The sequence below is a fragment of the Papilio xuthus genome, unplaced genomic scaffold (assembly GCF_000836235.2).
Source record: "Papilio xuthus unplaced genomic scaffold, Pxut_1.1 DF826933.1, whole genome shotgun sequence".
NCBI classification, from domain to species: Eukaryota; Metazoa; Arthropoda; class Insecta; order Lepidoptera; family Papilionidae; genus Papilio; species Papilio xuthus.
The window spans coordinates 7,418,417-7,430,558 of record NW_013531716.1 but is presented as its reverse complement, the minus strand read 5'-3'; the positions used below and the strand labels follow the sequence as shown (position 1 = coordinate 7,430,558).

The 12,142-nt window shown below is 34.0% G+C and overlaps 1 protein-coding gene across 1 annotated transcript; it reads right to left on the bottom strand.

Moving 5' to 3' along the window:
• Positions 1-7,544: 7,544 nt before the first annotated feature.
• On the bottom strand, positions 7,545-10,071 carry LOC106121879 (uncharacterized). The gene is made up of 7 exons (XM_013317708.1): positions 10,038-10,071; positions 9,007-9,907; positions 8,814-8,926; positions 8,552-8,738; positions 8,422-8,481; positions 7,608-7,797; positions 7,545-7,548 (listed from the first exon to the last, which is right to left on the bottom strand). The coding sequence occupies exons 2-7, from the start codon at positions 9,845-9,847 to the stop codon at positions 7,545-7,547; spliced, it is 1,395 nt and encodes a 464-aa protein (XP_013173162.1). The 5' UTR covers positions 9,848-9,907; positions 10,038-10,071.
• Between the last annotated feature and the right edge of the window lie 2,071 nt (positions 10,072-12,142).

The window sequence follows — 12,142 nt, the reverse complement described above, 5'->3', positions numbered from 1 at the left end:
CTTGTGACGAGCCCACTCGATCGAGAGTTCAGATTCGTGAGGCCAGCTAACAAGCAAACCTTATTGGAATACTTTAAAACATTTAAAGACGTATATTTTTTTATTTTATTTGATTCAACTAAAAAGTTATAATATCCAAGTGGGTAAATGGTGCTTCTGTTGAAAACCATTTGACCAGAAAGCTAGAAAGCGACATTGAAATTGCATTTTGATTGGTTTCGCCTTTACATACATGCGCTGAAACTACGTAGCGTATATTTTATACTTTTTTATATCGGATAAAATACATTTTCATTCTATTTGTTATTTTTGCAATATCTGCAATTGTATAAGAGGCATTTTCGAACTTCTTATAATTTCATTTAATTAAAACACAACATCATATAAATTTATTTTTAGTTGGAAATAAAACGTACAATCGTGATATATCCTGATCCACAGCGAGTCTGAATCTCCTCGTGATAATAAAAAGAAGTAATTTGATAGCGAAATGCGACTTCATCTGAAGTAACTTAATAAAGCGAGAGGCGAGCGACGGCGCGAGATGTGGACTCACTCAAACTGACTGCCACTAGGGATGCCAACTTTCAACAACTTAGCCTCGATGAAAATAAAAAAATACAACCACCCTCCATCCATAGCCAACGACGAAACAAAAACAATTATTTTACACCATCCACCATGACCTGAAAATATTTATGCCAAACCCGTAACTCGAATTTGCATCTAGACAATCTAAATAATAATATTCACATACGAAGAGGTGGCAGCCCTAACACTCAAATGGTGTATTTAGCTTCGCTCTATCCTATCTCGTACATCAATATAATTGAATGGAGAAATAAAGAAAATTTTTACTCTAAATAGGTGTCACCACTCGCTGAAAAAATACAAGGTGTTTAATCAATAGATGCATAAAGAATTAAATTAAAACTTTAATAATCTGAAGAAATCCAGATGAATATACATGTGCACTAATTTTGTGATACATCACAAATGATTTTTCAATGTTATCCTTGTACTGTATACGTATTATTTGTTCGTGTTATCCGAGAGCGCGCCGCATCGCACGTGCATACATGATAGCTTTCTATTCAATTCTCAATCGCGTGGAAATTTCTAAACATATATTACATTGAATATTTATTTATAAACTGCGCTGCACTCTGAAAATGAAAAGGCTTAGCTTTTATGTCTTAATACTGCAATTGTATGTCCAATTCCAGATCAAAGATATCAAAATCATAGTGATATTCTGTCTTAAACGTCACCTCATGTACTTCCTCACTCTCGGGGCTCGAACCTTAATTAAGAGTAACCAAATCTTAGTCAACTTCTTCTTCACATATAATAAATATTTTTTCGTAGTAAATATCTTTAATTACAACGCTAATGTAACAATTTAGCGATAAAGAAATGAAGTAAGAATTAAGTTAGGGTGTTGTTTTCCCAGCGGAAGTAAAAGTCAGTGCACGTCCGCACGTAGCGCTGTTTCCGGTCCGCTGGTTACAATACAATTACGCTTTTATCGTCTCTTACAACGTCTTACTAGATTAAGAAATAAATTAAATTCATCGTTGTTTTCTACTTAATAGACTATTGTTTGTATATTACGTCTTAATTAGATGTATTACAAATGTAAAAACTTATAATGTTGAAAACTTACTATTTTAATAAATATTCCATTTTTTAGGAACATTTCTAGTTCTTGAGTGAGTAATACACTACATATTCTTGCTTTATACTTAAACGTTATGAGCGTTAAAATAAATTGGCTTCAATAAAAATGTCGATGAACCTGCCATCTTGAATTATATAAATTGAAGTCTTGTAATCCCGGGGTTCGAAATTTCTAAATTTCTCGACTACTTTTTAGTTTTATTTCCAACTCTTTAACTACTTTTATCCCTGACATTTCGATTAAACCTTTATCAACCGATAGCAAAACGAAACAAAAGCGATATGAGTTAAATGAATGTAGGATTGATTTGGTTTGTTTTAAACCGTATCTAATATGGAATATATTCAGCGTTCCATTTTTAAATCGTTTTCAACTATCAGTGTGCTATATGCGTTAAGCTTCGCTTTCGGCTGTGTGCAACATGCTTTAAAACTTTGTTTACTCCGCTAAAGACCCCCGCATGTGGCGTTGTAAGTAGTTAGGAGAGAGCTTCAAACTTCACAAGTAGTTGCAAGTGGATGAGGCTAGTAGATGTATGCAAAGCATAACAAAGCTAGTGTGAACTCAACTTAAGTCGAAGCACTTTATTATAACCTACACTATTAAGTATAGTTTTAGTGCTAAGAATAATTGCGTAGTAGCTTAGTATGAAACTGTTAAACTTGACTGTTAAAGAAAATCCGACAAAAATTACAAACAAAAAGTAAAGAATTTTAAATCACAAATTAATTTAGCAGGTAAATCTATTGTGTCATATTTTGAATTCCAGTAATCGTTAAAATCTTTAGGCATATATTTTATAACGACAGTAGCTAGTTCTCAGCATGCAGCAGTCTGGTGAACAGTGACGCAATATGAAACTCAATAACAAAATCGACCGACTTCGAATATTAAACTAGAAGTCACGTCAAAGAGAACTTATTTAAAACCTTAACATAGCAATTACTTTCAATCATTCATGAGGTTTCTTTCTATAGAAATTGTTTTAACTTCAGTCTTCTCGATATCCATAGCTGAAATAAAAATTTATACAAAAGTAATATCTTTCATACGATTTCATCGATGAAATGGAATTTGATTAATTTTTATGATGAACTGGAATTGAAAATATATTCCAGGTATTAGTAATTTTGTCGTCAAGAATGATATATGTAATAATAAAACATTACTACTTGCATGAGAGAAAATAATAAAGTAAATGTATGATAGTAGATTTTTTAAAATAATTTAATAAATACAACTCACTCAACTGTCACTTTTTGCTTTCACTGGCTGTTTTGAATTTTTATTTTTCTTCCGTCTAGAAACAAAACTGTTTCGTTATAACGTATTTCGATTAAAAACAAGATGTGTTTGGAAACCTTAAAGCTATGTACTTAAATATAAGCCAGTCGTAATGTGATGCTTTTTACGTAGGATCGGTCACCTTTTTAAAATAAACCCTTCTAATCTGATAATGAAAAGTAAACTTTGAAAAACATTTCGTGTTTGGAACTCAAATGTTAAAACCATGGGCTTCTGAGACCAAAATACCCGTTTAAAAATATTGTTATATTAATTTTGTCAAAGATAATGATAGAGATGACGATATGTTCGAAGATATTTTGGTCTCAGAAACCAGAGTTAAACCAAAACATTACTTAAAATACCTTGTTAGTGTTATGTTTTTCTGAAAAGGCGAAGGGAATGTAAGTGATCAATTAAGTATAGGACGTTGCATGCTCCGTGGTGATTACTTAGTTGTAAGTGAAGGCGCATCAATCATGCTTAGGTACAAGTTGCGCTGCTCCAGCACGACAACACTTTCTACTAATTGCTTGTTTACATTTCTTACAAGACCGCTTACCTTCATGAAATTTTAATAGCAAATGTATGGCTTAGTTTGAGCAGGTTTTAATGAGTTCAATTTGAGAATAACAATATCCATCCAACATTATGCTGCATACAATTTGTTTAATTTGCTTTAATTAATTCAAATTTATTATGACTATTTATTCAATTTATCTAAGTATGTACATTTATCTATGTAAGTTAACAAAGTATGTTTATCTTTAAACTTTTTAACCTATTGGTAACCTATTGTTGTTTAAAATATTTGTAAAGCAAATTTCACATTGCAAACTCCAAGTTTAGTGGAAAAGAAAAGTATTGTACGAATTCGTGAATATAAAATTCCTTTGACTTTTCAGGAATTCAATTTATAAGCATATTGAAGCAGAAGTGGGTTTACGTCTATGAGTTTGTACAAACGCAGTTTTAGTATTCAATTTTTGTTAAATAATGTTTTCCAAAGCAATTGTCATATATACATACTTGTGAGTGAATTAGGTATAAAAATAAAATGCTATAATTTACAAAACACATTTATTTTATTATATTATTAATTATTCATAGATTTACTTTATAAGTTTTAATTCTAAGAATAGATAGTCTTTATATTATGTTGTTACAGATGACTTTACATTAAAGGAATATTCAAAAAGGTTTTTTCATTAATTTCTGCCAAAAAAAATTGTAAGTATTAGTCTAAAATAATTTTAAAACGTTTAAAATTCATATATTGAATATTACTTTATTAATCATTCGTTTTAAATTTTTTATACATTAATTATATAATTTTAAAATACAGTTACTTATTAATTATACCAACACATAATAGTAAGTTATTGTGCATTTGAATTATAATTTCTCAATAAATTATAGTAATTTTTAAAAATAAATCAATTTTAGGTAAAAAATGTAAAAGAAATATTTTATCTAAATATTTGACTAAAATATATATGACTAAAATTATTAATGTTTTTTGACTTTAATGTTTTTTGACTTTATTGACATTAATGACTAAAATTATTAATGTAAATAATAATAATAATTAATACAATCATTCAGCTATAGACATTATAGTTAATTCTGAACTACTAAAGATATTTTTTTCAAGTTACATAAAAGATAGTGCTTTTACATTTTACAATTTCTTTGTTTAAAATTATTCCGTATTAAATTCCGTACGTCGATAACACAATGCTTGTAACATCTTTAGGAAAGATGGCGAGAAATCGAAAGAGCGATTTACATAACATTAACGCCACTAGCGTATAGAAAAGAAAAGAAGAGGAAGTTAAAAAAACACAGTGAAATCGCCGATGTTTGACCTTAACCTTATGGGTAATATAAACTCCGATATGTTTCTATACAAATTACTAATTAAACATTTAAATTTAAAAATATAAATTTAAAAATAGAATAGCGTAAATTCTATTTATGGTCGTAATATTTTTTTTATAAAGTTTCGTTACAAGAAAAAAAATTGGTAGATACTTCTACGTAGCTTTGCTTCGTCATACTACAAGATTATCTATGATCCCATATCCAGTTGGTTATCATACAATTGTACTTAAGTAGCACTAAGGGCCACTTAATGCACTCTTAAGTTACGTTCTACTTATCGAATGGTTTACTTATTTTATATTATTAAATTATTCAATTCTATTCGCATTGCGGTAAATGTCTTAAAAATAATTAAAGCAGCACCTTGTTGTGAAAGAATAAACTCCCTCCCGGCTTTGGTACAGTTACAAATATATATATATAGAGTTAAAAGTTTCATTTTTAAAAATATACGTAGAAAAGCTTCTGTGCAAAATTGGTCTATTTTGGGACGTCGCCATATGTAAGGACGTAAGAGAAAACCCTTCAAATATTAATCAGTTAGATATATAAATTACTTATGATGTCATGAAGTTTGAAGGAGACAGAATTTTTTATGACGTTTCTGACAAAAAGCAATACTGTGCCCTAAAATTACCAAAACAAGACTTATATAAAAACCAAAAATTTTTTAGCGAACTTGTCAATTTCTTTCAATTGATGGACTAGAAAATAATAATTAAATAGCATAAAGCATATATTATTATAAATGGAGCAATCAAACTACGCAATATATTAAATATTTAGATTTTGATAAATATATGTTTTTAGCCTATCTCATTACAATATAAACTATGTATTTACACTAATGACTAACTCTAAGACTAAAAATCCTTCTTAGTCTTTCTAAAAACCTTCCTCATGAATCTATAAGCACACGAAAATACAAGCATAGTCGGCAAGAACTTTTCTCCTCTACAAAAATATCTTGTGCTCCACAAAATTCCTATTAAAGCCATTTCCATGCAGTTTTACGTAGACTTATTCCACATCAGTGCTAATCCGTATTACCTATAAGATATGTTTTATACCTACAGCATTCAACTCACGATTACATTACAACTCAATTTTAAAACTTTTTTAACAGAATACAACTTAATTTTGAATTAGTGACACAATATTTTTATAAATATATTGAGTTATTACTTTTAAATCTAAATTCAGATGAATATATAGTTACCTATATTCTAGATATGTTAGACATTTTTAATATATATAATTTCAATATTTTATACTGTTTCTAAACTACTCATACGACTTAAAGTCAAACTAAAAAATATTCGTTGTTTGGTATAATTTTTATTAAAATGGATTCTTCAACATTGTTCATGGTCGATATATATTTACCTCTATATCTACATTATCTACTAGTTTTAGCATTTAATACGCACATATTAAAATAATTTATTAATAAATAAAGAGAACACGAAAATTGAGCACGGCACTCGTTCGCAAGCATAAAAACAAAAAAATCAATAACAGCTGCACTTCGAGACACGCAGAAATCAAAAGTAGTATATTTTGTCCGTCGCTTCGAAATGCACGTGCTTCTTCCCGTGCGGCGGCAGAACGACCAACAACCATCAGGCCGGGCTGCCGCGCCTGCCGTTCTTGCCCTCCACACTCCCTTTGTCACTCACTTTAATTGGACTTTTCACTTCCTCGTCACTTCTATCACCGGGTTCTTTTATCTCTGGTATGTTAGGTTTGTGCAGTTCTGCAGCAGAGGGTGGGTGCGAGGGCTGTGTGAGGACCTCCTGCACGTGCACGGTGAGGTCGGAGCGCACGAGGTGTGTGAAGGGCAACAGCGCGCCCGCCACGTCCATCGTGTTGTTGATGTTCCTGTGCCACAGCTCGAGCACCACGCTGCGCCTCTGCTACTTGTACCGCGCCGGACCCAGCCAGCCGCAACCGAACACCTACGTATGTACACATAAGTAATTAGCTGCCAACTTACTGCCACAGTCACGAGTCGATAATATATCACTTGTACTGTTTCGTGCATACATTAAATGTCTGGGCTAGTCTTGCCTTAAACTTAATTAATTTGTGGCCAAGAAAAAATTGAATTAACCAAATCTACTCGAATTATGCTGATATTGTGATGCAAGATTATTTTTGTTAAATCTTAGTAAAAAAAAATTCTGGTTAAATTTTCAAGTCAGAAACATGAGTAAAACTTACCTGGCATATGACAAGTGCCAACAACAACAAGAAAATCAACAAAATGATTCCCCAGACGACGGCGAGTTGCGTGATAGCGAACACATAGAGTGTGCGATGGCACCACTGATTGGGCTCGAACAGTGTGGGCGCGTAGTCCGGCCACAGAATGCCCAGCGTCCAGTAGTTTCCGAACGCGAACCTTGTATACATATGTACAGAGGTCATTACTCATATCATAGGCAATACTGACATTCTACATACTTATACATGAATAAGAATATAGAAGTGAACGTTCTAGCGTATCTACTCCTTTCTATATGATAACTGGGTAAACTCTGGGAGAGTGGGCCCTTAATGTAAATAAGAAAAGAAACTACAGATACCTTGCTGGCTCTTAAGGAAAAGCTGAAATTGAGCTTAATACGATTGAATCAAAGTTACTTTCTTATTAAGAGAAAGCGTAAAAAGACGTGACTAGTAAAATTAAACCTTACCTCAAACGAAAAAAGCTCAATTATATTTGAGTTAAAAATATCAGCATTTTGTCACTTACCATCCCATCAGAAAGACAGTGAGGGTGTAAGCCAGGACTCTTTCAGGCACGCTTGCTGGGGAATTAGAGGTCCTGCTGACGAGTTGCGCCCACAGCAGCCAGCAGATGCCGGCGCCGCCAGCCGCGCCCCCCACTATCATGTACACCGGGATGCGCGGCTCCGCGGGGCAGTCGCGAATGTACTGCACACCTGGTAGAAACTCAGGCAATACAAAACCAAGAAAAGGCGAATAATCGACTGTATGATATGTATAATAGTAGTTCGCCTAAATTAAGCTTTACCTCTACTGCATTTTCGTTATACTTCAAAAAGTATAATACTAATCAAACAAAAAATCTTGATATGCAAATGTAACAGCATGAAAGGAAAGGTTAACATTTTGTACCTTTTTTAATAATGCTTGTATTGGCGCAGGTCCAAATCATTACAGCTAGCTGCCCAACTTATTTATATACAAATGAAAAACAATTTCACTTCCATTAAGATAAGAGATGATTTTACAAAAGTTATTATTGGATAATAATAGAATACGGTACTGTTCCTTATTGTAAACTGATGTAACTGATTCCGTAAAAGATATAATAACAAACATGCATTTAACAAACAAAATTACTGCATACTAATATATTAAGTTAAAGCGCTATCTTTTGAATATATGTATGTATATCGTTTAGTACAGATGTCATCTGTTATGGCACCACTAATGGGAATTAGTTGTGTCTGTAGGAGAATGTCGAAGTTTTGAATATGCAAAATTTCACAAACAAAATCTTAAAAATTAAATTATTTAATACATTTTATGAATCCTCTTACCCATTATTAGCATTATAACTGGCAACGCAGAAAGGATGGCCAGAAATACTGTCATCAGAACTGCAACAAAAACACCTTTACTAAAACAAGAACTACTATTTAGAAATATATGGAAATTCAGAAAACTCACTGGTTCTGTTCATAATTTTAGCAGCTCTGCAAACGAAATCGACAGTACTGGAGGCTTCCATGTTTGCATCTTTTAGTTGGTACGCAACTGAACCGTAAGTTGTGAGGCCAACACCCAAACCCATGCCACTTCTCTCGCTATATTTTGCTTGTTCACCACAAAGCCGCCTCTGTTCATCGCCTGATACCTAAAATAACATTCATACATTAAGCATAAGATTCACAGTACATGAATGATTAAAATCTAGAACATTAAAACTTACTTGGCTGACTGAACTTGAAGCTCTTCTAGATCCAGTGTCAGAGAGAGCACCGGTTCCACTGTGTCGGCCGCTCAGAGACGCTCTGTACGGCGATACACTGCGGCCTCTTGTTGCTAAAAAATAATAATATATGTCTGATATTCAAGAATAACATGCCGAGTTTCTAAACTTAGTATATTCTAAAATAAGTTACCTGCACATTGACTCTCTTCGCTCGCTCTTCTTTCCTTTGATACCAATGGTTCTTGAAATGTTAATGTGAGACTACCTCTGGGGCTGACTTTAGCGGCGTCCAATTCTCCCGCCACTAAACTTCCTCTGGCACTCCTCTCAGAGGGCGCGATGCTTCCACGAGGGCTTCTCTGACATTCCGGTATCAAAGAACCGCGAGGAGTTCTAACAAAGTCAGTACACTCATTACTTTTAAAAGCTGTATCTTGTCCAATACTACCTCTGGGGCTTGTTCGTGGACTTGGACCCAATTCTTTCTGGCTACGAGCTGGATCTATCTGTATACATGCAACCGAATGTCTTGGACTTCTTCCCACGTCGGGAACGAGGGAATTCCTTGGTTGGTTCCATGAGGTGCCGTCTGGTACTAAACTACGTCGAGGGCTCCGCGCGGTTACATCTGGAGTTATACTGTTCCTTGGACTTCTGTTAAAGTCTTGCGGATTGAGACTTAATCTGGACCCGTACGCTAATTCAACTCCTAAGTTGTTTCTAGTAGGTGCTAGAGTGTTTCTGATTTGTGATGCCGTGTCCGGGACGATAGAATTTCTGGCAGATCTTGTCTCCGGTACGAGAGAGTTTCTCGGGCTTCGATGGTACATGTCTAAGGCGGCGTCAGGCGCTAGGCTGGCTCTGGGGCTTCTTTGTGGGATTGGTTCTGTTTCATCATCAGTTTCAGTGGTAGCCAGTGAGGCTCGTCGGGAGGGCTGCGCGGAGGGTCGCGGCGAGCGCGTCTGCGGGGATGTGGCTGCGCTTCTTGACGCTCTCCGCCGCCGAGATGACGATGTCCGGTGCAGCATCATCACGTTTTCATTACCTCATATAATTAATTACAGGTCAACTTTCCGTATAACTTGAATCATCTGTAACAAACAAAACATGGTAAGTAAAATGTCCAATACGTAAATACACCTTAGTATCAAATTGGATTACTAACACAAATATTATAATATAAAAAATTATTTTAATAACTTCACATTAATAAATTCGTACATAAACATAAAATGACTTGTTGATTGCCCATACACATTATCCGCAATTAATCTAAACATTTTTTGTTTTGTCGTCGTGAAAGTGATGACGCGGCGCGGCGCGGCGCGGCGTCTGACGGAATGTTTTTGGCGGCTCCGTGCAATCACGAAATAACATTCAGAACATAATCCGCCTCCCCCTGTTCCCCGCTACCCGCACCCCTGCCCCAGTCGCAAATTATATTGCTCTCGAATCTGTTACGTTTTGTGTACAAGATAATTATGTCAGGCTTAACATTGTATTACTTGAATTTTGATTTAAGATATCTACTACGTAAATATTTAATTATTTTTCGGTACTTTTCAAATTATGTAATCCCAAATGTTGTTTGAATTAGAATTTGTTTCCATGATATTTCTTGCAAATTACTTCTCGACATTGTAGTAAGTTCCAACTACTGAATCGTACCTATTATCTTTTTTAAATTGGTAGTGCGAGTATACGCAGCATTTCGATAGTTTAATTCGAAGGTCAGAGCGATCACGCGACTATCAACAAAGTTGTATCGCCGACCTACTGCCAAAAACACGCTTTGCGTTTTCTAAATTACTCCTTTGATAAAATCCCTACAAAGTGAAAGCTCGTGGTAAAAATCTACGTTTGATTGTGTAACAATACATAGCTCCATGTCACGTTATAAATGATGAGGAGTAAAACATAATTAAATTTACAATTTTTAAGGATAATATCATAAGGCAGTAGCACACAGTCGCGAAAGCGAACCGAAATCAAAGCTATATAATTTATTAGCAAATAATATTTTTCGGCTTAGTCCAATTTAATCTTTCAGTTTTCTTTGACTAAATTCGCCATATGTTAGCTTTTAAGATCCAATGTTTTGTTTTTTTTTATTTTTCAATTATGTCATTAACTTTTTAGTCATGGCTACATTCTATTAGAAGTTTCAGGTTACTATGAAATGTTATATAGTATATAGAAGTGCATTCTATATGCAATTGCAATAAATGAGTATATGTATCCCTTTATATGTGTATGTATATCTTTCCGATGCTGAAAGCGTTTGATTGCCGCTTTGTTAACTGGGTCAGAACTATAAAATGAGCTGCTATATAAATAATAAAAATTATATTAGCTTTCGAGAAAATGAACGTTTTAATTATTAGTTACGGTATGTTTAAACAATAAAGTTTATGAGATCTTCACGACTTGCATAATATCTTCCTTAATATTCCATTATTATTGTAAACCAGTGTTACATCGTTTCAAATGTTATTTCGCTTCATTCTCTTACCGGCACGACCTTAACCTCTATAAGAAAATAACAATTTTACCAAAACCGGCCACCGGAATCAACTGGGAAGGCTTAACATCGCCTTGTCCTCAATATAAAAAACGAGCTTAAAATACAGACGGTGAAAAAGAATTTTCTCTTTACATGCAAAAATGAACTTAATATAGATAGCACTTAAGTTCAAACTTGTATAAACTCTCCTAGATATCCTGTGTATATTCCATATGTCTGTTGGTATAAACGAAAGGTTATGTCGAGCATTTTCTTTGACAAAATCCATTATCGAGAAGATCGTTAATACATAACGACGTCGCTCACTACAAAAACAACCAGAGTGTTTTGTTTTCCTTCACAATTCGGAACAACGGTGCGGTTCTTTTGATAGGTTTTCGCCACAAACGGAACTAAACTCTTTTATGTTACTACAAACGAGCATCGGTACGTTTTATGTTAGTGATCGGCAACGAACTTTGACTATAAATATGCCTAAAAACTGAAAATTGACACAGAAATTTACACACCTATACAAAATGAGCACACAAGCAAGCGAGTTGGGAACGAAATACATGCGCTTGACAGATCCTGTCTCTTAAAAATCAAAGTCGACGAGCAACACCAGAGAAACTATAGAAACTTGGCCAGCCTCAATTAATTACAATTTTTTCCAAATTAAAATTATTATATAGATTAAAATGATTCAATTCAATTGTCCATCAACCGTCGAAGCCGTCAGGGAGGATATCGCCGTTCATTTTGAACGTCTGATTTAATTATTAACGCCTTTGAAATTGAAATTGATTGAGGGCAGACATGT